Source organism: Aureococcus anophagefferens (assembly GCF_000186865.1).
Source record: "Aureococcus anophagefferens unplaced genomic scaffold AURANscaffold_5, whole genome shotgun sequence".
Lineage (NCBI taxonomy): Eukaryota > Pelagophyceae > Pelagomonadales > Pelagomonadaceae > Aureococcus > Aureococcus anophagefferens.
In genome coordinates, this window is record NW_008705565.1 from 594,340 (window position 1) to 622,134 (window position 27,795).

Genomic DNA, 27,795 nt, shown 5'->3' on the forward strand with positions numbered 1-27,795 from the left:
GTCGTCGTCCAGACGCCGCGGCAGGGCGCCGCGGCCGCGGGCGCGGCGGCGCCCGCGGCCGCCGCGCCCGAGGCGAAGCGCGAGGCCGCGGCCAAGCCCGCGCCCCGCGAGAAGAAGCCGGCCCGCGACGAGCCGAAGAAGGCGCCGAAGCACGCGGAGCGGTTCCGCGAGGACCGCGACAGCGCGCTCGACGACGAGGGCCGGCGGAAGCCGCGCGGCGCCGGCGCCGGCGGCCTCGGCCGCGCGCGCGGCGGCCGCGAGCCCGACTGGCCCGCGCGCCGCGAGTCCGGCGGCCTCAGCCGCATCACCAACGACGGCTGGACGAAGCCCGACCGCTACCCCGCGAGCTTCGAGGAGACGAAGGAGGAGCGGCGGCCCGACCGGAGCTTCGAGGAGGACCGGAGCCGCCGGCCCGCGCCGCGCGGCGGCGCGTACCCGCGGACGCCGCCGCGGGGCTTCGACGACGGCGACGATGTGCGCGACTCCTCCCGCCGCGACCGCTTCCCCGACGAGGAGCAGTCCTACAGCGAGGAGTTCGACCGCTACCCGCACCGCCGGGGCCCGCCGCCCGCGCGCGACTACGACGACGACTACGCGCCCCCGTCCTACAAGAAGCAGCCGCCGGCGTCCGGCAGCCGCCGGTCCCGCGACGCCGAGCCCCTCGCCTACGACGCGTCGCCGAACTCGCGACGAGAGGCCTGGTAGGCCCCCCGGCGCCCGCGGCCCGCGCCGGCCCCAAGGCCCCCCGGCGCGCCGCCGCCCCCCCGCCCTCCGACGACCCTGCCCCGCCTCGCCGCCGACGTCCGGCCCGCCGCGTAATCGACGCTGCTACCTCCCGCGGCGACGACCCTGCCCCGCCTCGCCGCCGACGGTCCGGCCCGCCGCGTAATCGGCGCCGTTACCTCCCGCGGCGACGACCCTGCCCAGCCTCGCCGCCATCGTCCGGCCCGCCGCGTGATTAGCGTAATCGGCGCCGTTACCTCCCGCGGCGGCACCAGGCCCCGATGCACCCCGCGCGGAGCGTGTCGTAGGCCGGCCGGTGGACGAGGTCGCACTTCAGGCCCGCGTCGAGCTCCTCCTTCGTGAAGGGGCGCTTGTACCAGCCGTCCGCGGGCCAGGTCGTCATCCAGTGGTCGTTGCGGACGAGGCCGCCCCTGAGCTCCGGCGTCCGCGACACCGTGTGCGACTCGCCGCCCCGGTGGAAGGGCTCGCGCATCTCCAGGCAGCAGCGCGGGTCGCCGCAGGGGACGTGGGTGTCGCCCGCGTGGAGGAAGTGGCGCAAAGTCTCCGGCCGCATGGCGAAGAAGATGTCGCTCTTCTTGACCGTCGCGTCGATGCCGTCGCGCGACACGGTCTCCGCGTCGTACACGTAGTCGAAGAGCGCGTAGTCGGGCCGCGTCCGCGCGTAGATCGTGTAGTTCCTCCCGTGGTGCTTCCCGTACCTCAAGGCCATGTCGAAGCACGTGCGCACCTGGCGCCACTGGCTGCCCGTGACCGTGCAGTTGTCGGGCTTGGCGTACTTGTGCACCATCTTCAGGTAGGGCTTCATGGCCTCCAGGCTCGCGGGGTCGAAGTCGCAGGCCGACGCGCCCTCGCGGTGGTGCTGCTGCCGCGCCATGGACCCGGCCTTGTACGCCTCGTGGTAGACGAAGAAGACGTCCGCGTCCCACGGCCCGACGAGGTACTTGCGGAGCGAGCCGTGCACGAAGGGCATCGCGAACGTGCGGTACTCGCCGACGATGCAGAGCGCGACGCGCTCGCCGCCCCGGGGCGACGGCGCGCGCGTCGTCGACGGCTTCGGCGTCGTGCTCGGCTCGGGCGTCGGCGTCGGCTTCGGCGTCGGCTTCGGCGTCGGCGCGGGGCTCGGCCGCGGCGTCGGCCGCCGCGACGGCGTCGCCGTCACCGGCGCCTTCGTCGGCGCCGGTTTGAAGAGTTCCGGTTTTGTTACGCGAAGCTCCTTCTCCGCCTTGCGCCAGGCCAGGCGCTGCTGGTGGAACCGCTCCTTCCGCGCAGCCGCGGTCTCCGGCGCGGCATCCTGCGCGACGACGCCGAGGACGACGAGCACGAGTGCGGCGAGTCTCATCGCATCGTTGGGCAGCCCATGCCCGTCTAACTGAGGCTCATAACGAGCTCAAACATAGCTCAAGATGCCATACCCGTCTTATTGAGGCTCATGTTGTCGGAAACTTTCGCTTGGCAACGCATCGATCCGATGGCCGCATTCCTCGCGCTCGCCGTCGTGCTGCCGACGGCGCTCGCGTTGCCTCCGAATTTCCAGCAGGCCCTCCCCAAAGGCCACCCCGGCGGCCGCATCAACGGCGACGACGTACGATGCTGGGACCTGGCGCAGGACACGGAGCTGCCCGAACGATGCGACCACTTCCTGGGCAGCCCCAAAGCGCAGCGAGTCGTCGACCTCAACGCCTACAGCGCGCGCGGCTTCAGCCAGCACGGCGCCGACGGTCTGCTGTGGGCGGCCTTCGAGACGCTCGGCGCGACGGACAAGTACTACGTCGAGTTCGGGTCGCAGCGGGGCTGCGTCACGAACACGCGCTGGCTGCGCGAGCGCTGCGGCTGGCGCGGCGTGCTCCTGGACGGCCGGCGCGAGAACGCGTCCATCGGCCTGTCGAAGGCGGTCATCGGCGCGCACAACGCCGTCGAGATCTTCCGGAGCCACGGCGTGCCCGAGACCTTCGATCTGCTCTCCGTGGACATCGACGACCAGGACTGGCACGTGTGGAGAGCCCTTGCCGCAGCCTACCGGCCCCGCGTCGTCGTCATCGAGGCCGTGTACAACTACCCGGACGACTTGGTGTCGCCGCTCGTCGTCGAGGACGCGGCGCGCGCGTCGCACTTCGGCGACGGCTTCGATTGCGGCGGGCGCCAGGTCGCGACGCACTCCGCGACGGCGCGCGCCATGGAGCGCCTAGGAGTTGCGCTCAACTACACGCTGGTCCACGCGGGCCTGCCGGACATGTACTTCGTCCGGAACGATGCCCTCGCGGCCGTCGCGCCGCGCGCGTTCGCGCACCAGGGCGAGGACACGCTCGGCCTCATGCGGAAGCCCGAGTACCTCGTCCCGCTCCCGGCGGACTGCCTCGCGAAGGTCCACGCCATGGGCTTCCGCGGCGCCGCCCACCTCCTCCAGGCGACGAAGTCCAAGATGTAAATGTTGTGTTCTTGAACACGTATTGAATCGTTTGGGCAGCTCGATCATGATGGCTGCCCGGGGCCTCGCCTGGCTCGCGTGCCTCTGCGGCAGCGCTAGCCCCGTCGGCCTGCACTTCGTGCCAAAGCCGAGCGCCGGCATGCCGACCTACTTCTTCATCCTCGGCATGGAGGGCACGGGCCACCACTTCTGGAGCGCTCTCGGCGGCGCGCTCGCCGCGCTGGAGCCGCTGGGCGCGTCGGAGGCCGGCGCCAAGGCGCTCGACGGGCTCCAGCACCGCGTCAAGCTCTGCTTCCTCCAGCTCAGCCGGCCCAGGGCCCCCGGCGCCTGCGACGGCGCGGGCTGCGCCGCGGGCGCGAGCTGCCGCCTCAACGCGACGGCCGAGACGCGGCGCGCGTGGGTCCGGAGCGGCGCGCTCCACGCGGCGGGCTGTTCCTACCCCTGCGGGGCGCGGGACCCGCGTGAGGACGCCTACGGGACGCTCTTCACGTCGCCGGACTTCCCGCGGCTCGCGCGAGAGCTCGCCGCGTCGGACGTCCGCGCGCGCGCCGTCGTCATGGCGCGCGACCCCCTCGCGGCCGTGACGTCGTCCCACTTCCGGCGCCACGTGCGAGAGCACGACTTCGCCACGTCGACGCACGCGCTCTACGCGGCGCTCGGGCTCCTCGACGGCCAGGTCCGCGCGGCGAAGCACGCGGGCGTGCCGGTGGCGGTGGTGGCCTACGAGGACCTCGTGGCGCGAACAACGGCGACGGCCTACTACTGGGCCACGGAGCGCGTCGGCCACCTGCTGAACTACGACCCGGAGCTCGTCCGCAAGGCCCTCGGCGCGCCGAACGCGACGGACGCGCGCGCGCAGGGCCGCCACGGGTCGCCCGAGGAGTGCCGCTTCGTCGACTACCTCTTCCTCCTCTCGAGGCCGCGCGACTGGTACCCCTTCCTCTGGCCCTGGTACGAGCGCTACGTGCCCGACGCCGCAGCCGCGGACGCGGCCTACGCCGCGGCGCCGAACGCGACGGAGGCGCCCTACCGGAGCTGCCCGGCGCTGAGCCCGTCGCAGGAGGCGCGCCGCGAGGCCGCGCTCGCCAACGGCCTCGCGAAGCGCCAGGTCGAGGACAAGCGCGACCGGGCCGCCGCGCGGCGCGAGAAGCCGCCCGCGCCGCCGCCGCGCCGCGGCCGCGGGTCCATGATGGACGGGTCCCAGGTGAGCCCGCGGCGCCACCGGCACCGGAGCCCATTGCGCGTCGTCACGGGGCTGTAAGCGCGTCGGTCGTCACGGGGCTTTAGGCGCGTCGGCGCGCGCGCCTAATCGACCTTGATGGAGCCGTAGATCTTGTTGACGAACCAGAAGCACGCGTAGAAGCCGATGGCGCCCGTGATGAGGAAGAAGGAGAGGCTGATCAATATCATGTAGCCGAAGTAGAGCGTCGAGGGCACGACGCCCGTGATCTCGAGCTCGAAGACGTAGTACCAGACGGCGTAGAGGAGCACGTAGCCCGCGCAGGCGCCCGACGAGAGCACGGAGCGCCACCACCAGTTGTAGTCCTCGTTGCAGAGCTGGAAGTAGCAGAGGAGGATCGTGATCTCCGCGCACGTCGCGACGAGGATGATCATGACGAGGAAGAGGAAGCCGAAGATGTAGTAGATCTGGTGGAGCCAGATCGCCGACATGATGAAAAAGAGCTCCACGGACACGGCCCCGAAGGGCAGGATGCCCCCGAAGGTCGTCGTGAGCGCCGCGTTCATGTACCAGGGCTGCGGCGGCACGAGGCGCGGGATCTGGTTCGTCCGCACCGGGTGCGGCTCGACGTCCTTCTTGAAGCCGCAGTAGGCGCCGCCGAAGACCAACGGCACGGACACGCCGAACCAGAGCACGACGAGCGTCAGCAGCGTCGTCAGGGGCACCGCGCCCGACGAGCCCACGGCGAGCAGGGACATGTCGATGACGAGGAACGCGCCGAACACGAAGCCCGGGAACGCGAGCGCCGTGAGCAGCGTGTTCGTCATCCAGTCCGACCCCTTGAAGGTCTTGTAGACGCGCGACGCCGCGTAGCCGCCCGCGCTGCCCATGAAGACGTAGAGCATGAGCAGCGCGGTGATGAGCGACCCGCGGTTCGCGGGCGAGAGGAAGCCAAAGAGCGCGAAGGTGAGCGTGAAGAGCACCATGAGCGCGAGCTGCACGCCCGTGCCGATGCACACGGAGAAGAGCATGGGCGAGACCCGCGGCGGCCGGAAGACGTCCGCGTGGACGAGCTTCCAGCCGCTCTCCTCCTTGGCCTCGTCTAAAAGCGCCGTGTCGTTGTACTGGGCGATGTCCTGGGAGAGCGTGCGCACGAGGATCATGGCGACCATGACCGTGAGGAAGACGACGATCATCGTCGAGTTCGTGATGGAGAACCAGTGGATCTTGTCGTCCGGGTTGCCCTGGAGGAAGACGTCCCAGCGGTTCGCCCACGGCGTCGCGCTGTCCTCCCACTCGACGTCGTAGGTGAAGACGACCTCGCCCGCGCCGTCGACGCGCTGGTAGTTGGACGGGTCGTTCGTCGCCGGCCGCGTCGCGGAGCACGTCGTCAGCTCCGTGTCCTTGGTCGAGAACTTGGCGTCCTTGTCGTAGCCGTGCGCGATGCTGTAGGGCTCGACGCGGAAGCCGACGACGCGCACGCGCTCCTCGTCGCCGCCGCCGGCGGACTCGCCCGCGCGGTGCACGGCGACGATGATCTTGACGTGGTTGAAGAGGTAGTGCTCGGCCTTGCCCGCGGACCCGGCCAGCTTGAAGCCGACGGGGAAGCCGCGGACGTGGTAGGGCTGGGACGGCGCGGCCTTGTTCGTCAGGAGCGTCGACGCCGGCAGGTTGTCGACGATCCAGTGCACGCGGTAGTCGTCGTCGATGGCCGACGCGAACTGGCGCGCGCCGGCCTTGGTGATCGACTTCCGGCAGACGATCTTGCACGGCTGCTGGCGGAGCACGCTGAGCTTGTAGAGCGAGTTCTCGATGCGGTCGCCGGCGAGCCGCTCGCCGATGTTCTCCGTGACCTCCTTGATCTTCGGGTGGCAGAAGGGCAGGCTGTAGTAGTCGTACGGGATCTGCGAAGACCGCGGCGGTCGGCGCGGCGCGCGCGCGCGCGCGATCGCCCCGGCGACGCGATGTATCGCGCGCGCGGAAAGCCGGCGCGCGCGCGGCGGGCGGCGGCGGCGGCGCGACGCGCCCGGACGGCCCCCGCGCGCGAAGCGCACCTGCGTGTGCGTCGACGTGAGCTTGTTCACGTAGAGCTTTAATCCTTCCTCGGGCGCGTAGCTCCGCGGCGCGACGCCGGGCAGGTAGGTGACGGCGCCGCACGCCCGCGCGGCGACGACGACCGCGAACACCGCGGCGTTGAAACCCATCGCGTCGAAGCGCTCCGCTCGAGCTGCCACAGGAGCCTGCTGCGACACGCGGCGCGCCGGCGACCGGTCGACGCGATGGATGACGTCCCCAGGCCTGTCCTAGCCTTGTCCTCCGTCCTCTTACTACTAGACGCCCTCGGGCGGCGCGTCGCCGACGGCGACGAGCTCCTTCGCCTCCGCGGCGCCGTTCTCCGCGCCGTCTGCCGCGCCGTCGTGGGTCAACAGCCGGGGCCCGAAGACGGCGATGAGGGCCGCGCCGAGCGGCGCGGTGAGCACGATCGCGAGGACGGCGACGGTGAGGACGACGCGCGCGCGGTCCTCCGCGCCGTCGGACTGCGCGGCGTCGAGGGCCACGGCGCCGACGGCGGCCTGGACCGTGGCCTTGGGCAGCCAGGCGAGGGCGACGAAGAGCCGCTCGGGCTTTGAGAGGCCGAAGCCCGCGACCGCGAGCGACGTCGCGCAGACGCGCACGGCGCCGCTCGCGGCGATGAGCGCGACGGCGAGGCCCGCCGTGCGGCCCTGGACCGCGCCCAGGTCCACGGCGACGCCGAGCAGGGCGAAGAGCAGCGGCTGGGCCAGCGCGTTCCACAAGTTCCCGAGGACGGCGCCGACGGCGCCCGCGCCGCCGCCCCACGCCGCCGCGGCGCGGGCCGCGAGCGCGAGCGTCGCGAGGGCGCTCGCGCCGGAGAAGCCCGCGCGCTTCAGCGAAAAGGTCGCGAGCAGGGACACGACGACCAGCGCCGCCGCGCGGTCCGTCGGGTCCGGTCGCAACAGCTCGCGGCGCTCGGCGAACCGCAAGACCCCGGCGCCGGCGACCGCGACGGCGACGCCGAGCGCGAGCTCGAGGGGCGCGCGCAGGGCGTCGGCCCAGAGCGCGTCCGGCAGCACGCCCCCCTTCGCCGCGCCCGTGACGGCGAAGCTCAGGGACACGCCGAAGCCCGCGAGCGCCAGGACGTCGTCGAGCGCCGCCGACGCGACGACGAGCGTCGGGATGCCCGTCGTCGTGCCGTAGCCCCGCCTCTGGAGGTCGAGGAGCGACGGCACGACGACGGCCGGCGACACGGCGGCGACCACGAACCCCAGCAGCGCGGCCCACGCGCCGGGCAGCCCGAAGACCCACGACCGCGAGCTCGCGAGCGCGACGAAGCCCGCCTCCGCGAGGCAGGGCGCGCTCGCGAGGCGCGCGGCGGCCCACCTCAGGCGCGTCAGGGCCTGGAGGTCCAGGCCCAGGCCCGCGCGCGCCATGATGAGCGCGAGCGCGGCCGTCCGAATCGACGCGCTGCTCCCGCCGTCGACGGCCTCGCCGATCGCGGCGCGCGGGCCGGGCACGTTGCGCAGCAGCAGGCCCGCGACGAGCATGCCCAGCAGCGGCGGCAGCGGCACGCCGCTCGACGCCTTGACCGCCTCGATGGCGCGGCCGCCGGCGACGCCGCAGACGAAGACGCACTCCAGGGCGAAGACGGGGCCGCCGGGCGCCGCGCTTTCGCCGACGGCGAGCCAGACGGCCGTGGCGGTCGCCGTGATTGCGAGCGCTTGGTACGCGAGGTGTTCGAGCATGGTTGACCAAGTTATTGAAGGGGATGCGCGCCCGACTGCGTCCGTCCGGGTTGCGCGCCTGTCACGCCAACATCGCGTCCGGGCGGTGCAACATCTGTAGATCATCTGTGCAAATCTTGTGCAACCAAAAAGTTTGTGGCATTTGCCGCCGCAACAACAGCAACCCACGAGGTGCAGGGCCCTATTGCAGCGTGCGCAGCCGCGCCGCGCGCCGCAGCGTCGACGAGCGCCGCGTCTCGGCCCTATTGTGCGGCGTGCCGCAGCCGCGCGCCGCGCGCCGCAGCGTCGACGAGCGCCGCGTCTCGGCCCTATTGTGCAGCGTGCGCAGCCGCGCGCCGCGCGCCGCAGCGTCGACGAGCGCCGCGTCTCGCGTCGATACCATGCGCGACCTCCAAGCCTTCATCGCGCGCCGCCACGCGTCGTTCCGCGCCGCCTGGAACCTGCAGGAGTGCAGCGGCATGCTCGGCGACCTCGGCACGTTGCTGCCGCTCGTGCTGGCCATGGCCGAAAGAGGCAGCATCGCGCCGGGCGCGGCGCTGTTCTGGATGGGCGCGGGCAACGTCGCGAGCGCCTACGCCTGGGACGTGCCCATGCCCGTGCAGCCCATGAAGACCGTCGCCGCGGCGGCGATCGCCGACGGATTGTCGGCGGGCGCGGTGTCCGCCGCGGGCATCTTCGTCGGCGCCGCGGTGCTGCTCCTGGGCGCGACGGGCACGATCGAGGCCGTGAATCGGCTCGTGCCGCGGAGCGTCGTCTCGGGCATCCAGCTGGGCCTCGGGTTCCGCATGATGGGCCTCGCGCTGCGGATGATCGCCGGGCCGGGCTGGGCCGCCGTGGACGGCCCCGTCGCCGGCGGGCTGCTGAGCCTCGCGGCGGCGGGCGCTCTGAAGCGCGGCGGCCGCGTGCCCGTCGCCGTGCTCCTCGTGGCCGCGGGTCTGGTGTTGGCGGTCGCGGACGCGGGCGCGCGGGGCACGTTGGGCGCGTCGTTGGACGACTGGCGGCCGGGCCGCCTCGCGGTGGCGTTTCGCGCGCCGACGCGCGCCGAGTGGGCGCGGGGCGTGCTCCGCGCGGGGCTGCCCCAGCTGCCGTTGACGACGCTCAATTCGGTCATCTCCGTGACGGCGCTGAGCGAGAAGCTGTTCCCGGACAAGCGAAAAGACGAGGCGCCGACGCGCAAATCCGTCGCGACGTCCGTCGGCCTGATGAACGTTTTCTGCTGCTGGTTCGGCGGCGCGCCGGCGTGCCACGGCGCCGGAGGTCTCGCGGGGCAGTACAAGTTCGGCGCGCGCGGCGGCGCGTCCATCTGGGTCCTCGGCTGGCTCAAGATGGCCACCGCGCTGGTTTTGGGGGACCGGCTTCTTTTCCGCGCAATCCGCGCGTTCCCGACGTCCGCGCTCGGCGCGCTCCTCGTCGTCGCCGGCGCCCAGTTGGCGAGCACGGGCGTCCTCGACGGCGCGGAGACGCCGTGCCTCGCGGCCGCGGCCGCGACGGTCGCCTTTTCGAACACGGGCCTCGGCGCGGCCGTGGGCATGGCGGTGGCCCTCGCGGAGCGGCTGGCGGGGCGCACCGAGGACGCGTCCCCTCCCGCATCCTCCTCGAAGGACGACGGCGCCGAGTCCAAGTCCGCGCCGGGGGAGGACGCGTAAGTTGCGTGTTGTTTACCCCCGGTCACAGCTTCAACAAACCGAAATTGATGAATGACATCACCCCAGGGGTCCTTCAAGAATCGAAATCGTGTGCCTTCCTGGAGGACCGGCTACGATCTGGCTGCCTCCGAAGTCCACTCGCGGCGATGGAGGCGTTCCTGACGCCGACGAAGAAGTCCATGAGCGCCAAGTCGGATAGCGCGCGGTCCGTGACGCTCGCGGAGCCGCTCCTCGACCCCAGCCGCAAGCATAGCTACGGCGCCGAGGGCGAGACGCTCGTGACGCCCCTCGGCCGGCGGAGCTTCCACCGGGGCGCGTCGTTCTCGAAGCACGACAGCGACGACGAGGAGGCCAACCGCGCGCTCCTCGAGTGGTCCGAGCTGTCGATCCGCTTCGGCGACAAGGTGGCCGTCGACCGCGCGTCCGGCGCCGTGGGCAAGGGCGAGTTCCTCGCGCTCATGGGGCCGTCCGGCGCGGGCAAGACGACGCTGCTGGACCTTCTCACGGGGCGCCTCGGCGCCGGCACGCGCGAGGGCGACGTGCTCGTCGAGGGCCACGCGTTCAGCGAGGAGATCGTGTGGGCCATGTCGAGCTACGTGCCGCAGGAGGACGTCTTCATGCCCCACATGACGGCTTTGGAGAGCCTGACGTTCGTCGCGCGGCTGCGCCTGCCGCGGCGCGAGAGCGACGCCGACGTCGCCGAGCGCTGCCGGACGCTGCTGGGCGAGGTCGGCATGGGCCACGTCGAGCACGTCTACGTCGGCGGCGTCCTCGCGGGCGGCCTGAGCATCCGGGGCCTCAGCGGCGGCCAGCGGCGGCGCCTGTCCCTCGCCGCGGGCTTGGTGTCGCGGCCGCGGCTCTTGTTCGCCGACGAGCCGACGTCGGGCCTCGACGCGGCGTCGACGCTCCACGTCATGGAGCTCCTCGCGAGCCTCGCGACGGTGACGAAGCTCGGCGTCTGCTGCACGATCCACCAGCCGCGCGCGGCGATCTGGGCCATGTTCGACCAGGTCTACTTCCTGAGCGCGGGCAAGGTGCTCTACAGCGGCAAGACGGGCGGCGCCGTGCCCTGGTTCAAGTCGCTGGGCTTCCTCAGCGGCGGCAGCGGCACGGAGGGGAACCCGGCGGACGTCATCCTCGACCTCATCGCCGTCGACTTCGAGAAGCCCGCGGAGATCTTCGGCGCGACGACGATCCGCGACGCCGGCGACGTCGCGACGGCCGCGGCGGCCTTCGACGAGGACCAGCGGACGAAGGGGACCAAGGTCAAGGCCGTCGAGGCCGCGGGCGCGCCGCCGGACGCGCCGCCGACGGGCGCGGGCTTCTGGCTCCAGTACGAGACGTTAGTGAGGCGCGTGCTCCGCGGCCACACGCGGCACCCGGGCAACCTGGTCTCCAAGGCGCTGCTCACCTTCATCGTCTGCCTCCTCGCCGCGGGCGTCTGGGGCCGCCAGCACCGCGCGCCGAGCGTCAAGGGCCTCGCGTCGCCCGACGGCCTCGACAAGTACGCGGACTACGTGTGGTACCGCGGCGCGAGCCTCGCCTTCCTCGTGTTCCCCGCGCTCATCGCCTACGTGCCCATCGGCTGCCTCATGTACGACCGACAGTTCTTTATTCGCGAGTCCGCGCAGCGCTACTACTCCGTCGCCGCGTACTACGCGGCCTACATGTCCGTGGAGCTCACGCTCGTCTTCGTCGTCAACATGCCCATCGCCATGCTCTACGCGCACCTGGCGAACCTCAACGCGGACACGTCCTGGCCCGGGATCGTCGTCTACGGGCTCGTGGCGTCCGGCGTCGCCATCTTGTACTCGCAGATCCTCGTCTTCTCCGTCGCCGTGTCGCCGTCGGTGGACGTCGCTTTTGTTGTGGCGTCCTTCTTCTTCATCTCGGGCTTCATCGGGAGCGGGTTCCCGGTGTCGCCCAACGGCATGAACCCGACGTTCAAGTGGGTCTCGTGGCTGTCGACGTTCAGATACCCGTACGACCTCCTCGAGCGCGTCCAGCACGGCGCGGACTTCGCCAAGGAGATGATAGGCTACCGGCGCGAGGGCGGCGTCCTCGGCGACACGCTCATGATGCTCGCCTACTGCTCCGTCTTCCACGTGCCCTCCTACCTCGCCCTCCGCTTCTGCTACCGGTGAACGCCCGCCGCTTCCTCCGCTTGCGAACGCGGCCGCTAGACGCGACCGCGACATTCGCCCCTCCCCGCTGCCGACCGCGGCCGCCAGACGCGGCCGCGCCGCTGCGAAGACGTCGACTAATCCCGCTGCACCTGTGCTACTGATCCCGTCGAAATGAAAGGTAGCTCTCAAATGGGACCTAATGCCTCCGAGGCTCAGAATGAAAGGCAGCTCTTAAAGAGAGAACTCAGTGCCGCTGGACATACAGCAGGCGGAAGAGCCCGAGCAGGGCGACGGCCGTGAGCACCACGGGCCCGTAGACGACGCCGCTGAGCAGGGCCCCGTCGGCCGTCGTGCCGTGGCTGTAGCCGACGAAGCGCCGCGCGTCGGCGTAGAAGTTCGCGCCGCCGTCGGTCTCGTAGCGGCCCGGCGCGGCCTTGTCGCGGAGCTGCGGCGTGGACATGGCCTGGAGGAGCCAGCGCGCGAAGTCGGCGTCGGCGGCGCCGCGCCAGCCGGCGTCGAGGTCGCGGACGAAGCGGAAGAAGCCGCAGTACATGAGGAAGGAGAGCGCGAGGAGCGCCGCGGCGTCGCCCGCGCGCGCGATCGCGAGCGCGCGGCGCCGCGCGGCGTCCGGCGCCCCCAGCCCCAGCGCCGACGCGTTCGTCTGCGCCACGTAGGCCCAGCAGCAGGCCAGCGCCAGCGCCTGGGCCGCGAGCCCCGCCGCGCCGCACGCGAGCACGGCGACGGCGACGGCCGCGCCGTCGACCACGAAGTTCGCCGCCGCGTAGACGACGGGCACGACCAACAACGCCCGCAGCAGCGTCAACGGCAGCGGCGCCGCCAAACTCGCGAGGAAGAAGGCCGGCGCGCCCACGAGGCCCGCCGCGCGCTCGTGCTCGAACGCGCGCGCGAGCGCCGCGTGCCGCGGGAACTGGAGCGCCGCGGGCGTCGCGAACGCCGCCAGGAGGCAGTAGTTCAGCCAGAGCACGCTGCGCGCGTCGTCGTGGCCCTGGCCCCAGAAGGCGCCGCACAGCAGCGCCGCGTTCGCCAGGGGCGCGCCGATGGCCGCGCCGAGCATGCCGCGGTCCGCGCGCGCCGCGGCCAGATCGCGCCGGAGCAGCGCGGCCGCCTGCGCCAGGACCCCCACGCGGAACGTCGGGCGCAGGATCGCCGCGGCGCCCATGGGCTCCGCCTCCTCCGGCGTCTTCAGGGGCCCGCCGGGACCCGCGGATGCCGGCGCCGCCAGCAACTTGAGGTCGTTCTCGAGCGCGGCGTCGAGCGGCCGGAGCGTCGCGTCCCGCGACACGCGCGCGGCGTCGGCCAGCCCCGGCCGCGTCGCCGCGGAGGCGAGCGCGTCGAAGACGGGCCGCGGCGGGCCGTCGTAGGCCAGGCGGGGCCCCCGGAGGAGCGCGACGCGGTCGAACGCGAGGACGACGTCGCGCGGCGCGCCGTGGGCCGTCGCGACGACCGTGCAGCCGAGCTGCGCGAGGTGCGCGTAGGTCCGAGCGAGGGCCGCCGCGTCCCGCGGCGCGCAGGCGTCGCGCGCGCCGCAGGCCGGCGACCGCGCGCCGCCCGTCAGGTCGTCGACCAAGACGACGACGGGCGCGCGCGCGAGCTCGCACGCGAGCGCCACGCGGCGCCGGTGGAGCGCCGGCGACTCGTCGCCGCCGCCGCCGTAGGCGACGGGGCCGAGCTGGGCCTGCCGGGCGACGCCCGCGACGTCGAGGACGACGTCGAGCCACGCGGCCGCCGCGGCCGCCGTCGGCGGCGGCGCGAGCGCGCCCTCGGGCGTCCGCGCGCGGTAGCCCGCCAGCGGCTCCGCGCCGGCGTCCTCGGCCCGCGCAGAGGCGTCGACGGCGCGGCCGTGGGCGAGGCCCAGGGCCAGCGCGACGGTCTCGCGCGCCGAGAGGCTCAGGAAGCCGTCGCACCGCGCGTCGCCCGCGGCGAGGAACGCGCAGCGGCTCCGCCAGTCGCGGGGCCGCGGCGCGCCGTTGACGGCGACGCGGCCCGCGGCGGCGACGACGTGGCCCCGCGACTTGCGCGCGTCGCGCGCCGCGAAGACCCGGAGGAGGCACCGCGGGCCGAGCGGGTCGTCCGCCGCGACGAGGACGGCCTCGCGCGGCGCGACGGCGAGGGACAGGTCCTCGAGCACCAAAGCCTTGCGCGGGGGCGTTTTCAGGTCCGCCCCGTCGGCGCAGCAGGCGACCGTGACGCCGTCCGCGGCGAGCGACACGGGCGCGGCGTCGACGGATCGCGAGAACGCGCGCGCGGACCGCTCGTTGGACCGCTCCGGCGCGACGCGCGGCGGCACGGCGACGGCGCCCTTGTCGCGCGCGAGGCCCAGCGGGTTCTTCGCCGCGGCGTCGAGCGCCTCCGCGGCGTCGTCCGCGTCGAGCTTTGGCCGCGTCGCCCACGTCGCCAGCTTCTTCGCGTCGACGTGGCGCGCGGACGGCGGCCGGAGCGTCAGGTAGTAGTAGGACGCGAGCCGCGCCGCCGCGGCCAGCGCCAGCAGCGCCCAGAGCGAGTCGACGGCGGCGTAGCGCCGCCAGCCGCCCGCGGCGGCGTCGACGCCGCCGTCGTGGTACCGCGACGACGCGCGGACCCGCAGCGCGACGCCCTGCACGTACCAGCGCAGGTGGTTCGCCCGCGCGTGCCAGAAGAAGGGGTTGCCCCTCCGGAAGTCGTTCAGCTCCACGCCGAAGCCCGTCGACAGCACCATGCACGACGCGAGCGCGCCGAAGGCGCCGCACGCGACGCGATCCGCGGCCGCGGCCGCGGCGCGGTCCGGCGCGAAGTCGCCGCCGCCGCCGCCGCGCGCGTCCGCGGGCGGCGGGCTGTGGGCCCAGGCCGCCAGCGCCTCGATGCAGCAGCCGCAGGCGAACGCGAGCAATGCTCCCAGCGCGTAGACGAACGCGCAACACCCGAACGGCAGGCCCGCCATCAGATACAGCGCCGTCGGCGCCACGGCGACGCAGGCGGACTCGAGCACGAGCAGCGCGGACCGCGCCGCCACGTGCTCCAGGGCGCCGTACTTGCCCGCGCGGCGGTCGCGCTCGAAGTCGCCGTGGCGGCGGCAGATCTGCGGCGCCGACGCGAGCATGGCCGCGACGACGACGTTGCCCGACGCGAAGGCCACGGACGTCAGCGCCCAGGCGCTCAGGTGGTCCGCGCCGACGGCCGCGACGTCCCAGAAGGCGACGCCCCAGAGCAGCGCGACCGCGACCGCGCCCGCGTGCCGCTCCGCGACGGCGACGCCGAAGGGCCGCCCGTGGCGCGCGAGGTCGCGGTACACGAGCGTCCGGAACCGCGCGGCGGGCGCGACGACGGGCGGCGCCAGCCAGTGGAGCGCGCCGCGCTCCTCGTCGAGGGGCTCGACGTGCGCGGCCTCCTGCTCCGCGCGCCGCGACTCGGGCGTCCGCGCGAACGACCGCGCGCACGCGGCCGCGAGCCGCGCGTCGCCGCCGACGCGCTCCAAAACATCTAAACGGCCGAAGCGCGCGCCGTCGCCGTCGGCGAAGCAGCGCGCGCAGTGCGCCGCGGCCCGCCGCGTCTCGCCGCAGTAGAGCACGCGGCCGTTGCGCAGGACGACCGACCGCGAGAACGCGGCCTCGAACGCGGCCTCGGACAGGCCGTCGCTGTCCAGCGACGCGATCACCGTGTGGCCCCGCGCGGCGAGCGCCTCGAGGGCGCCCGCCACGACCAGACACTCGCCGCCCGCCAGGCCCCGGAACGGGTCCTCGACGCAGATCACCGGCGGCCCGTGGACCGCCGCGACGGCGACGCGCGCGACGACGGCCTCGGCGCGCGACGCCGCGCCGCGCGCGAAGCGGTGGCCCTTCGCCGCCGCGGCGCGCTGCCGCGCGGCGTCGTCGAGCCCCAGCGCGCGCGCCATCGTCGCGCCGCGGTCGCGCGCGTCGGGCGCGTCGGCGCCGAACCTTAACGCCGCGGCGAAGGCCACGGCCTCGGCGGGCGACAGCGACCCCTCGACGCGGCCGCCGCCGCCGCCGCCCAACAACGACCGCGCCTCGCCCTCGCCGCCGGGCGGCGCCTCGGCGAAGACGCAGAGCAGGCTCGCCTCGTGGTGCGGCTGGCCGCCGAACGCGACGCGGCCGGAGAAGTAGCCGCCGCGCGCCGCGCCGCCGAGCAGCCGCAGCAGCGCGCCCTTGTCCGCGACGGACGGGCCCACGAGCGCGCAGGCCGACGACCCGGGGATCACGGCCGTCACCTCGTCGAGGAGCAGCTTCCCTTCGCCCGTCGCGTAGCACACCTCGTGGGCCGTCACCGTCCAGTCCCGCGCCAGCACGGACTGCGCGCCCACCGACGACCGGTTGTCCGACGTCGCGATGGACGTCGCGTCGTCCATGGTGTTACGGTGGCGGCGCGGCGCGCGGACCCCTATCGATCGAAAAACCCGGAGCTCCCGGCCGCCGAAACTCGATCGATGACCTCATAAGGTGAAGTGGATACTTACCTTCTTAGAGGCCTTCTTAGGCTCTTCTTCCGGCGGCCCTAGCAGTCCCCGAGGCGGTACAGCGCGGACCCAAAGCCCGTGAGGACGTCGTCGATCGTCGCGGCGCCGTCGTCTCCGCGGGCGACGGTGACGTTGTAGGTCGCGCGGAACTCGTGGTAGGCGACCTTGGCGGCGTCGGGGAGGACGCCCTCCGCGAAGGCGAGCGCGTAGGTCGAGGGCGTCGGCTCGAGGTTCGCGACGACGACGTAGGCGCAGAACGGCGCGCCGGCCGCCGCGTGGCGCCTGTAGCCGCGCGCGAGGACGCGGTCGGGGAAGGTCACGGGAAGGTCCGTGTCGTCGTAGGTGACGTCGGGCAGCAAGATGCCGGCGTCGAAGAGCTTCGTCGCCGCCGCCGCGAACTCGCCCTGGGCCTCGACGTGGTCCATGGGCGAGCCGCGGCCCTTGGAGTAGGCGTCCGTCGCGTTCGACCGCGTCTCGTAGAGGAAGTTGAGCTGGCCCGGGGCGTCGTAGGTCATCGTCGACATCCAGCCCTGCGTCGCCTCCAGCACCGCGGGGTAGCCCGAGGTCGTCGCGTTCGGCGGTAACGGAGCGGGGCCCATGAGGTACATGCCCGGCGAGTTGATCAACGGCTCGAAGCGCATGCCGTCGCGGTTCCGCGCGTCGTTTAGCAGCTGCTTCGGGTCGGGCTTGTAGTTCTCGACCTGCGCGACGTCGAAGCCCAAAGCGCCGACCTAACAAGTGCGACGGGTTCGGATTTCTTCACATCTTCAGGCGAAATTCACGCGAAAAAACACTCCTGTCGCTCGACGCTGGCGCCGACGGCCTCGGACCAGGCGTAGTTCGCCCAGGGCTGGCTCCAGTCCGCGCCGAAGTGTAGGTGGTAAGGGTCGCGGAGCTTCAATTGGTCGTAGACCTCGGCCAGGCCCGCGGACGTGTAGAGCGCGCCGTTGTCGCAATCATCACAGGTATAATAGCCGACGAGGGACGGCGAATTCCGCACGCGGTCCGCGGACTTTGTGAGATTCGCCCACTTCTCCGTCGTGTTGCCGCCCGTCGTCGCGTTGAGCACCGGGATGACCTTCCAGACGAGACTAAAATCGAACATGACGCCGTGGGCCTCGCAGGCCGCGACGAAGGCGCCGAGGTCGTCGTCGTTGAGCGTCTCCGCTCCGTAGGCGACGAGGTGGTTCGTGCCCAGGGAAGAGAGCGTGGCGACGTCCTCGAGCGCCTGTTCCAGAGTGGCGTCGCCGCGCTGGTACTCGACGAGGCCGTAGAAGTAGTAGCCCATCGAAAGAAACGGCTTCCCGTCCACGGCGATGGCGCGGCGCGCGTGGTCGACGACCGTAAAGGCGCCGGCGTAGGTCGCGGGCGGCGGCTTGACGACGACGAGGCGCCGTTTCTTCGTCGCGAGCTTCGTCTCGGAAGGTAAAAAAGTCGCGTCGATGGCCAGGTCCGCGTTCACCTCGCCGACGTCGACGCCGAGATCGAGCTTGACCGCGGCGCCGCCGCGCGCAAAGGGCACGACGTCGCAGGACCGCCACTCGGGCGTCGACCGGCAGATCTCCACGGAGTGGTCCTTCGCCGTCGGCGCGAACGCCGCCGCGGCCTCGGCGTCGACCCAGACGAGGAGCTCCTTCGTGTCCGTCGTGAGGAAGGGGCGGCGCGCGGGCGTCGCCTCGACGAGCTGGCGCCAGGAGAAGTTCGCCGACGAGCCCTCGGAGAAGTTGCTGCTGTGGTCCGCCCAGACCTCGACGCGCGTTTCCAAACTGACCGCGTACGGCGGGAGCTCGCAGAGCACCTCCGAGTCGGACTCGACGAAGGCGGGGATCTCGCGCGGGAAGTCGGCGCCGGGCGACTGGGCCGCCGCGTTGAGGCCGCCGCGCAGGTGGCAGGTGATCTCGCTCGACGACGAGCGGTTCTCGAAGCCCGAGCCGAGGATCGAGATGTTAAAATTGCCATCGAGGTCGCCGGCGACGAAGGTCGGGAACGTGCCCGTGAGATTAGCTCCGCGAACGGCGGCGACGAGGGCGAGCACGGCGATCTTGGGCAGCATCATCGCGGCGGTACCCCGCGAACCCCCCTGGATAAGCCACGCTGCCATCATCGCGGCGATCGGAAGCAGGATTCTGGCATCAATAAAAACAGAAACTGCCTCATTGAATTTCACGTGCGGGCGCACCTCCTTACTAGTAGGCGACCTTGAGCACGGTGCCCGGCGTCGCGCCGTCGGGGATGTCGACGAGCGTCGTGCCGCCGTCGGGCGTCGGGTACTCGACCGTGGACCCCGGCTCCGCGTCCTCGGGCACGACGACCTCCATGGTGTTCGCGCCCGCGGCGCGCTCGCCGTTGAAGCGCCCCGGCGACGGCGGCGCCTCGGCGTCGTCGAGGTCGTCCGTGAAGGCGCCCGGCTGCTCCGTCGCGACGTCGGGCCGCTTCGACTCGGCCGCGCCGAGCGCGCCCTCGAGGTACGCGGACGCGGCCTTCGTCTTCGGCGCCGGGGCCTCCTCGTCGGCGCCGGCCTTGAAGAGCGTGTCGAAGTCCGTGCGGCAGGCCACGCGGCTCCGGTGGGCCGCGTACCAGAGGTAGAGGTAGGTGCCCGCGCCCGCCGCGAGGAGCAGGCACGCCGCGACGATGAGCAGCGAGCAGCCGCGCGAGTAGAGCGCGTTGGCCCGGCGGCCCGGGTCCCGCAGCGCCACGCAGTCGACGTCGCCGCACTGCTCGTCGCTGTAGGCGTCGGGCAGGTCGCCCCGGTCCCGGTTCCGCTTCGGGCGCCAGCAGTTGCGGAGCGTGTCCACGTCCAGCTCCTTCGCGACGGGGCCGCTCGTGTAGGTCGCGCCGTCGTCGTCCGTCGTCACGGAGATGGCGTACTCGTAGACCTTGACGCTGGGCTTCAGGAGGCGCTTCATCCGCGACGTCTCCACGACGGCCTCGACCTTGCAGACGCGCCCGAGCTTCTCGAAGACGCGGTCCACGTCCTTGGACGCGCCCACGAGGTGGCCGCCGTAGCCCGCGAGGGGCAGCGCCACGGCGAGCGCCGCCAGGAGGATCAGCGCGGCCCAGCAGAGCCCCCGCCGCCGCTCCCTGAGGGACCGCGGGTCGAGCGGCCCGCCCAGGAACGCGTTCGGGTCGAGCTCGCAGCACTGGTCCCCGAGGTCCGGGCACCAGTAGCGCAGCACGCCGGCCCACCAGGCGCCGATGGGCGCGCAGAAATCGACGCACCCGCGCCGGCACGCGACGCAGTGGTGGACGCAGCAGCGGCCCAGCAGGACGCAGCAGCCGTTGTCGGGGGCCGACGGGCCGAACTCGGCGTGCTTCGCGTGCTTCGCCTCCTGCACGTACTTCTCCACCTCGTCCTCGTGGAGCTTCTCCTCGTCGCTCTGGAAGATGTTCCACCCCATGCTCCCGACGTTCTCTGGCGGCCAGCCCTCGTCTCGACGGGCCGCCCCAAAAATCAAACAAAAGATGTGTTAGATTTTTGAATTCAACATCGACCGCGGGCTCAGTCGGCCTTGGCCCGGCTCGAGGCCGCGCTCCGCGCCGCGGGCACGTCGGCGTCGTCGTCGCCGCGGCGCACGCGGCGGGGCCTCGACCCCGGCGCGGCGGCGTCGCTGAGGAGGACCTCCTCGGCCGGCGGCGGCGGCGCGGCCTCGAGCGCGGAGAGGCGGATGGCCTCCGCGAGCTCCGCGTCCTCCTCGGCCTGGCGGCGCGCGTAGCTCGACGCGCGGTCGACGTCGTCCTGCCGCGCCTGCATGAGCGCGGCCTGGAGCGCGGGGTCGTCGTCGTCGCCGCCGGCGCCGAAGGCCGCGGCCGGCGGCGTCGCCGCGCGCGGCGACGCCGGCGGCGGCGCGCCGCCCCCGCCGTCGCCGTCGCCGAGGCTCAGGGCGAGGGCGCGCGCGAGCGCGTCGTCGTCGTCCGCGGGCGGCGGCGGCGCGGCCGGCGCGTCGCCGCGAGACATCGCGAGCGCGCGTCGGAGCTGCTCGTCGGCGCCCGCGGCGATCTCGTCGCCGCCGGCCTGCGACATGAGGAGCGCCCGCTGGAGCTGCTCGTCGTCGTCGTCGCCGCCGCCGCCCCCGAGGCCGCCGCCGCCGCCGAGCCCGCCCGCCGCGCCGCCGCCGAGGAGGTCGCCGAGGATCTGGCGCGCGGCGTCGGCGCCGCCGCGGTCCCGGGGGATGCGCGGCCCGCCGAGGCCCAGCGCGCGCCGCGCGCGCGCCGCGCGCTCCTGCTCCGCGTCGCGCGCCGCGACCATGCGCGCGAGCGCGGCGTCGCCGCTGTCCGTGTCGTCGTTGGCGGCGTTGAGGCGCCGCGCCAGGGCCTCGTCCGGGTCCTCGTCTGGGTCGATTTCCGCGTCGCCGTTGGCCTCGGCGGCCTGGAGGCGCCGCGCGAGCGCGAGGTCGTCGTCGGAGCCGCCGTCGTCGTCGACGCCCGCGAGCGCCGCGTGGTCGACGGCCGGCGCGTCGACGCCGCCCAGGAGGTCGGCGATGAGCGCCGGGAGGTCCTCGTTGCCCCCGTAGAAGTCGCCCGCGGCCGGGCCGACGAGCGCCTCGCGCGTCGACGCGTCCGGCGCGCGCACCGTCGGCGACGCGGGCGCGCCCTCGGCCTCGAACTCGGCCTGGGCCTCGGCGATGGCCCGCGCGATGGCCGCCTCGTCGTCCGCGTCCGTCGCGCCCTGGCCGTCGCCGCCGAGGAACCGCTCCCCGGCGCTCGACAAAGCCGACGGCGCGACGGGCGGCCGCGGCGCGGGCGCGGCGGGCGCGGCCGCGGCGGCCGGCGGCGCCGGCTCGTCGTCGGCGACGGTCAGGTAGAGCATGGACCCGTTCGCCGACAGGCCCTGGGACGCGAGCGTCCCGCCGTCGTCGAGCTCCGCCGTGCCCTGCGGGTCCGACGACAGCTTCTGCCTCGCCACGGCGACCTGCTTCTCCGCCGCGATGACGCCCTTGACGGCGGCGACCGTGCTCTCCGGTCCCGTTACCGTGATGCGCCAGGTGCCCTGGTCGCTGCGCACGCGCAGGATCATCGTCGCGTCGCGTCGCGAAGTCTAGGTTGGGGCTGTGAGGCGAAATCGACCGTCGTCGTCGCCGCGATCGATATCGCGCGCGCGCCGCCGACGCGCCGCGTACGCGTCCCCGGCGCCGCGGCCCCACGCCTTACCCGTCGAAGGCGCGGTACGGCTCCCACCTGGGGCTGTGGGCGCCGTCGACGAAGTAGGCGTCGGGCTCGCCGTCGTGGCGCGCGCGGCGGACGACGGCCGCGGACGCGGCCGCCACGGCCGCGTCCTCGAAGAGCGCCTTGACGACGCGGCGCTTCCGCCGCTTCGCGCCGCGCAGCCCGAAGGCCCGGGCGACCTGCTCCACGGCGCGGGCGTCCGACGCCTTGAGGAACGCGTAGACCTGCTTGCGCTCCGCGGCGACGGCCGCGCGGCGCGCCGCGGGCGACCGCGGCGGGTCCGCGCGCCACCGCGCGGCCTCGGCGCGGGCGCCCGCGAGGCGCGCCGTCGCCGCGCGCAGGTCGCAGGCGCCGCGGTCCGCGCAGAGCGCGTCCCAGCAGGCCTGGCGCCGCGCGAGCGGCGCGTGGCCGTCGCGCCACGCGTCGAGGAGCGCGACGGCCGCGCGCGCGCGGTCGGCCTCGCGGTCCCGGAGGAGCTGGCGCCGCGCCGCGGCGCCGCGCCGGCGCGCCTGGAGCACGGCGGCGCTCCGCTCGCGCCGCCGCAGCGCCGCGAGCAGCCGGCGGCCGCGCGCCTCGCGCCGCGCGTCCGCGCCGCGCCAGCGCCGCTGCACGCGCGTCGCCGCGTTCGCGTCCCGCGCCATCGTCGCCACGGCGCGCGCCTTGAGGCCCTCGGACGCCTCGAGCTGCATCTCCCACCAGCACTGGGCCTTGATGCCGTGCGTGACGAGGCACCAGTAGGCCTCGCAGCGGTCCTGGGCGAGCTTCTCCTGGCGCTTCCGCTCGCGCGCCTCCCGGTCCTGCTTCGGCGTCGCGAGGGGCTTGAGCTTCGGCTTGCCGCTCGACGAGAGGAACCCGGCGCGCATGGCCGCCTCGCCTACGACCTCTTCACGGCATCATCATCATTCTGGGCAGCCCCAGCCAAGTTTTCAACCAAGTTGCACCGCTTTACAAAAATCAATCGCATGGGCGCGCGATGGTTGCGACGAGGCAGCCGTCCTGAGGCCGCCTGAGCGACGCCCGGGCGCCCCCGGACGCGGGCCCGCTCGCCCGCGCGGCCCGAGGCCGCTCGACGCGGCCATGAGCTACTTTGGCACGCCCAAGGTCGAGGTGACGCGGCCCGCCGACGACGACGAGGCCGCGGCCCTCAAGGGCGACGTGACCCCGGGCGAGACGAAGGACTGCGGCGCGCCCGACGGGCCGGGCGTGGAGCTGGCGGGCCGCAAGACGCCCACGCGGCGGCCGTCGCTGCCGACGATGGGGACGAGCGACGCGATCAACGCGACGATCTTCCAGATGCGGAAGCTGACCAAGGACAAGTACGGGCGCAACCTGACCATCGACCCGCTCAAGAACCAGTACGCCCAGTGGTGGGACGCCGTCATCTGCGTCGCGCTCGTCTACACGGCCCTCGTGCCGCCCGCGGAGGTCGCGTTCTCCAAGGGCGACGACGCGGTCCGCGTCGACGCGCTCTTCTGCATCAACCAGGTCATCAACTTCGTGTTCTTCGTGGACATGATCCTCCAGTTCTTCCTCCACGTCCAGCTCCCCAAGGCCCAGGGGTCCATCTGGATCCGGAGCCACCGGAAGATCATCCTCCGCTACGTGCAGGGCGCGTTCTTCCTCGATTTCATCTCGATCATCCCCTTTGGCGCGCTCTCCTTCACGGACATCGCGATCTTCCAGGAGCTCCAGGTCGTGCGGCTGTTGCGGCTGCTGCGCCTCGTGAAGCTGCTGCGCATGCTCCGGGGGAGCCGGCTCATCATGCGGTACCGCGCGTCGATGACGCTGTCGATCACGGGCGCGAACCTCATCGGGTTCCTCGTCGTGACGATCCTGGCGAGCCACTGGCTCGCGTGCCTCTGGGGCTACGCGGGGAATCTCATCGGGGGCAAGGAGAACTCGTGGATGGCGACGTTCCTGCGCGACGACGACGACGACGACTACGACGGCGGCCGGCGGCGGAACCACGTGACCTGGGACATCGAGGACACGAAGGTCCAGTACCTGCTGTGCCTCTACTTCACGCTGACGACGCTCACGACCGTGGGCTACGGCGACGTCCACGCGCACAACGTCGCGGAGCGCGCGGTCGTGAGCGTGATGATGCTCTACGGCGGGCTCATGTGGGCGTGGATCATCGGCGCGGTGACGCAGGCCGTGACGACGCTCGACGTGAAGAAGATCCAGTACAACCAGACCTACGACCAGATCAACTGGATGCTCCTGGATCTGGGCGTGGACAAGTCGCTCTGCCGCGACACGCGCGAGTTCCTGCTCAACTCCGTCGAGATCGAGCGGCGGCTGGAGTACAGCAGTTTGATCCAGCACCTGTCACCCGAATTACGGTGCAAGGTCTGCGAGAACGTCTTCGCGTCGCGGCTGAACGTCGTGCCCTACTTCCGGGACGTGAGCCAGCTCCTACGGCTGGGCATCTTCGAGCGGCTCACGCACCTCCTCTTCGCGCCGGACGAGGTCATCATGCAGCGGAAGACGCTCATGATCATCGCGAACCACGGCTACGTCGGCTGCAAGGGCCACCTCCACATGCGGGGCCAGCCCATCTTCCTCGACTTCCTGACCGCGGACGAGGACCCGCCGCCGCGCGCGATCTCATTGAAGTTCACGGAGGTCTACGCGCTCACGCGCGACGCGCTGAACGCGGTCTGCGAGGACAACCCCAACGACACGTACCAGATCTCCAAGGCCAAGGTCTACTACGGCATCATCAAGCTCGCCAAGGAGATCCGCCAGTACGGCGCGGAGCTCGAGCTGCCCGAGCGGAAGCGGGGCCACGCGTTCGAGCCGCGCCACTCCGTGTCCCCGCGCACGAAGCTCGCGAAGCGCGTCGCGTCGGACCTGCGCGACGAGGGCCCGGCGCGGCCGCGGCCGGCCGTGCGCCGCTCCCTCAGCGCCAAGGGCGAGCGGAAGCAGTTCGGCAAGGCCTGGGCCGTGTCCGCGTCGCCGGACCGCGCGAGCCCCGCGGAGCTCCGCAACGCGCGCGCCGTGTCCCGCACTCCCGACCGGGGCGCGGCGCTCGCGCCGGGCCACGCGCGCGCCCTCGGCCACGGCTGCGAGCCCATCGCCGAGGAGGCCGGCTCCCGCGACGCGAGCCCGGAGCCGGGGCGGCCGCCGGCCGACGGCGACGCGCGCGCGGCGCTCGCCGCGCTCCGCGGCACGAAGCTCGACGAGGACCAGGTCGCGCTCCTCGAGGCGGCGCTCGCGGGCCTCGCGCCGGACGACGCGCGGCCCGCGGACGACGCGCGGCCCGCGGACGACGCGCGGCCCGCGCCGCCGCCGCCGCCGCCGCCGCCGGAGCCGCCGCGGGCCGGCGGCGACGCGCCGCCGGCCGAGCCGCCCGCGGACGTCGCGCTCGCGCCCGCCGCCGCCGACGACGGCGCCGACGACGTGCCGTGAACCCACCCTTGTTCCCCGCCGCCCCCGCGCGGCCCACCCTGTCGCCCTCGAGTAAGTGAGGCTCGAGGGCTATGGTGCCGTCAACGACGGCGCCGGCACGGCGCCGTTGATCCGCCTCGGCCAGACTCGGTCGGAGGACCAGAAAGACTTAGGCGCCCCGCGCGCGCCTATCGCCCCCAACGCGGGTTGGTGTCGTTCACCAAGTGGCAATTCGCGCACTTGAGGAACGACATGTCCTCGCTCGTCTCCTTGAGGATCACGGGCTTCGCGGACTTGTGGTAGAGATGCCGACAGGCGCCGCTGACGCCGCTGTCCTTGCCGCACGGCGAGCGCCACTTCAGGTACTCCGTCGCCTCGTGGTGGGCGAAGTGCATGCCCATGCGGTTCTTCGCGGTGACCTTGAGCCCGCAGTCCTTGCACCGGCCGATCCGCGCCTTGATCTCGTTGACGAGGGCGAAGTTCTGCTGCCTGTTTTTGTACTGAGTCTTCGCTTGCTTGATTGCATCGCGCATCTTCGGCGTCTTGGCCTTGTTCTCGTCCATGCCCCGGTAAATCACCCCGTTCCGCGCGTCCTCGTCCGACTGGGCGATCTCGCGATTGCAGCCGTCAACTTGATTACACATAGCACAGAGCCAGATCGTCTTCTCGGCCTTGACGTTCGTGAACTTGTTCACGATGCCGCGCTCCATGGACCAGCTCACCGGCTGGTTGTGGACGGTCCCGTCCCGCGACGTGAAGTCGCGTCGAGGCTTTTCGTCGGGCTCTAGGTGCTGTTGAGTTGCGGCCTTGTAGCTCTTCACCGTGAACTTGTGGCCTTTGCAGAACGGCCCCGCACACTTGCGCCCGATCGTCTCTGCCCGCTTGTAGGCGTCGGTCGCCGCGTCGTCCGAGGCCGAGGTCTCGAGTCGACTCTTCTTCCTCGCGTTGTGGCAGGGGTCGCAGACGCCCGAGACGTTGCTCTTGACATTGAAGAACGACCAGTCGGCGATGCCGCCGGAGCCGTCGACGGCGAGCTGGCACTTGAGCTCCTCGAGGAAGGCGTGCTTCTTCGTCGGGTTCTTGCGCGGTGCGAAGTGGCCGAGCGCGACGCGCGCGTCCAGCAATTTCTTCGCGCAGTCTTTCGTGCGCTGGTTGCACGAGAGCCGCGGCGGCGGGACGGCCGCCGAGTCCTTCGCCTTGCGCTTGCAGCGCTTGAAGCGCTTGATCTTCTCGGCGTTGGCCGTCTCGGCGTCGATCTCTTCCGCGCGCGCGCGCGAGGCTTCTTCTTGCTGCGTGAGCAGGAGCTGATTCGCCTCGAATTCCGCCTTCGTGCGCTCGAAGTCGGCGCGCTCGGCTTGTTTCTGCGCGGCGAACTGAGCCGCGGCGGCGCGGAACTCCGTCGCAGTCTCCGGGGCCGCCGCCGGCGCGCCGTTGGCCGCGGCGACGGCCGGGCTGGCGCCGCCGACGCCGGCGCTGCGGAGCAGTTTCATGGTCGAGGGTGAGTGGTATGTGTGGTCTGCGGTCGTCTGTGCGGTCGTGCGGAGTCTGGAGCGGCAGGGCGCGGGCGGAACAGTCGGAAGCTGCTGGCGGTCGATGGACGGGCAAAGTCGTTGAAAAAACGTTGCCCGGGGCGGAAGTGAAGGACGGCATTTTTGGCGCCGTCGAGCTAGCCCGCGGCAGTGTGCGCATCTTAGCCGTGGATTACGCCACCTTCTCGGCGCGGCAGGCGATCGTCCGGCCGTCGACGTCGCCGCCCTCGAGGCGGATGCCGTAGCGCTCGCCGCCCCGCTTGGGCAAGGCGACGACCGCGCCGAGGCACCCGTTGAGGTCCGCGGCCTTGACGAGCCCCGCGACGCGGACGCGCGCGCCGACGGCGAGGGCGGGCTCGGCGGCGACGAGGTTCGCCTGTTCGAGGCTCGCGAGGGGCACGGGCGCCGGCGGCTCGCCGCCGCCGTCCTATGTTGCACGCTTGGTTTTGGGCGAAAGAAGGCTGCCTTCCCCGCCGATCCTACGCTGCCCCGCCGCCGCCGTCGACCATGACGTCCAAGCAGAAGTACACGAACCCCCAGCTCTGCCAGGGCCTCAAGCTGCACCAGGTTCCGATGAAACTCGCGACGAATGAGAACCTCAAGGGCATGGGCGTCGTCGTCGACGACCCCGAGGACTTCACGGTCGAGAAGAGGACCTTCGAGATCGCCACCTGGCCCACGAGCGGCTGGCGCAAGATGGACCCGGGCTGCGGCGACGAGGCGGGCACCTGCGAGGGCAAATTCGACATTTACTGGGACGGCGACTTGCTCTACGGGAAGAACCACTCGATCGCGTCTCCGCCGGCGTCCCGCGACGACTTTTCGAGAGAGGGAGAAAACGACGAAGCGTCGTCACCGACGCATGTCGTAGGACGACGTCGAACCACTACCTGCTGGGCTACGGGAAGGAGCCCACGGCCTGCGTCAAGGCGCGGCGCGGCGAGGGCCCGGCGGAGTCGCCGGAGACGGTCCGGCTGTGGTACAGCGACTACCACCCGGACGGCGGCCAGCTCTTCTTCCCCGAGGACGGCCAGCCGTTCGTGACGAACCTCGCGCCGCCGCTCGGCGACGACGTGAAGCCGAGCGACTTCACGGCCTTTTACGTGCCCGCGGGCAAGGGCTGCTACATCCACCCGGGCGTCTGGCACAACGCGGTCTACACGCACCCGAGCACGGGCACGGACCGCACGTTCTTCAACCGCCAGGGCCGCGTGCACGCGCGCATCTCCGTCAACTGGGCCGAGGAGTTCGGCGTCCTCATGCAGGTGCCGCTCACCTGGCCGCCGAAGGCGTCCTTCTTCTCCGCGGAGTGAGCCCGCGCGGACGCCGCGCGACAGCGCGGCGACGCCCCCCCCCCCCC

General features: G+C 72.7%; 8 protein-coding genes across 8 annotated transcripts; 4 read left to right on the forward strand and 4 right to left on the reverse strand.

The window, feature by feature from the left end:
- Positions 1 to 4,474: 4,474 nt before the first annotated feature.
- Positions 4,475 to 6,553, reverse strand: AURANDRAFT_23780 (hypothetical protein; the record flags this gene model as incomplete). Its single annotated transcript, XM_009037052.1, has 2 exons — positions 4,475 to 6,253; positions 6,404 to 6,553. 2 exons carry the CDS (start codon positions 6,551 to 6,553, stop codon positions 4,475 to 4,477), a joined length of 1,929 nt encoding a protein of 642 aa, XP_009035300.1.
- A 1,997-nt stretch (positions 6,554 to 8,550) lies between these two features.
- On the forward strand, positions 8,551 to 9,459 carry AURANDRAFT_13189 (hypothetical protein; the record flags this gene model as incomplete). The annotated part of the gene is made up of 1 exon (XM_009036607.1): positions 8,551 to 9,459. A coding segment is annotated over one exon (909 nt), but the record flags the coding sequence as incomplete, so codon positions are not given.
- A 476-nt stretch (positions 9,460 to 9,935) lies between these two features.
- On the forward strand, positions 9,936 to 10,811 carry ABC37 (putative ABC transporter; the record flags this gene model as incomplete). Its single annotated transcript, XM_009036608.1, has 2 exons — positions 9,936 to 10,514; positions 10,569 to 10,811. Coding segments are annotated over 2 exons (822 nt in total), but the record flags the coding sequence as incomplete, so codon positions are not given.
- Positions 10,812 to 11,530: 719 nt separating this feature from the next.
- ABC36 (hypothetical protein) lies at positions 11,531 to 18,406 on the reverse strand (the record flags this gene model as incomplete). The annotated part of the gene is made up of 4 exons (XM_009037051.1): positions 11,531 to 11,744; positions 12,146 to 16,312; positions 16,420 to 17,081; positions 17,159 to 18,406. 4 exons carry the CDS (start codon positions 18,404 to 18,406, stop codon positions 11,531 to 11,533), a joined length of 6,291 nt encoding a protein of 2,096 aa, XP_009035299.1.
- Positions 18,407 to 18,536: 130 nt separating this feature from the next.
- On the reverse strand, positions 18,537 to 19,748 carry AURANDRAFT_62522 (hypothetical protein; the record flags this gene model as incomplete). Its single annotated transcript, XM_009037050.1, has 1 exon — positions 18,537 to 19,748. One exon carries the CDS (start codon positions 19,746 to 19,748, stop codon positions 18,537 to 18,539), a length of 1,212 nt encoding a protein of 403 aa, XP_009035298.1.
- Positions 19,749 to 19,802: 54 nt separating this feature from the next.
- AURANDRAFT_71125 (hypothetical protein) lies at positions 19,803 to 22,154 on the reverse strand (the record flags this gene model as incomplete). The annotated part of the gene is made up of 2 exons (XM_009037049.1): positions 19,803 to 21,344; positions 21,526 to 22,154. The coding sequence occupies 2 exons, from the start codon at positions 22,152 to 22,154 to the stop codon at positions 19,850 to 19,852; spliced, it is 2,124 nt and encodes a 707-aa protein (XP_009035297.1).
- Positions 22,155 to 22,590: 436 nt separating this feature from the next.
- Positions 22,591 to 24,927, forward strand: AURANDRAFT_62524 (hypothetical protein; the record flags this gene model as incomplete). Its single annotated transcript, XM_009036609.1, has 1 exon — positions 22,591 to 24,927. One exon carries the CDS (start codon positions 22,591 to 22,593, stop codon positions 24,925 to 24,927), a length of 2,337 nt encoding a protein of 778 aa, XP_009034857.1.
- A 2,015-nt stretch (positions 24,928 to 26,942) lies between these two features.
- On the forward strand, positions 26,943 to 27,748 carry AURANDRAFT_23712 (hypothetical protein; the record flags this gene model as incomplete). Its single annotated transcript, XM_009036610.1, has 2 exons — positions 26,943 to 27,229; positions 27,307 to 27,748. The coding sequence occupies 2 exons, from the start codon at positions 26,943 to 26,945 to the stop codon at positions 27,746 to 27,748; spliced, it is 729 nt and encodes a 242-aa protein (XP_009034858.1).
- Positions 27,749 to 27,795: the final 47 nt, after the last annotated feature.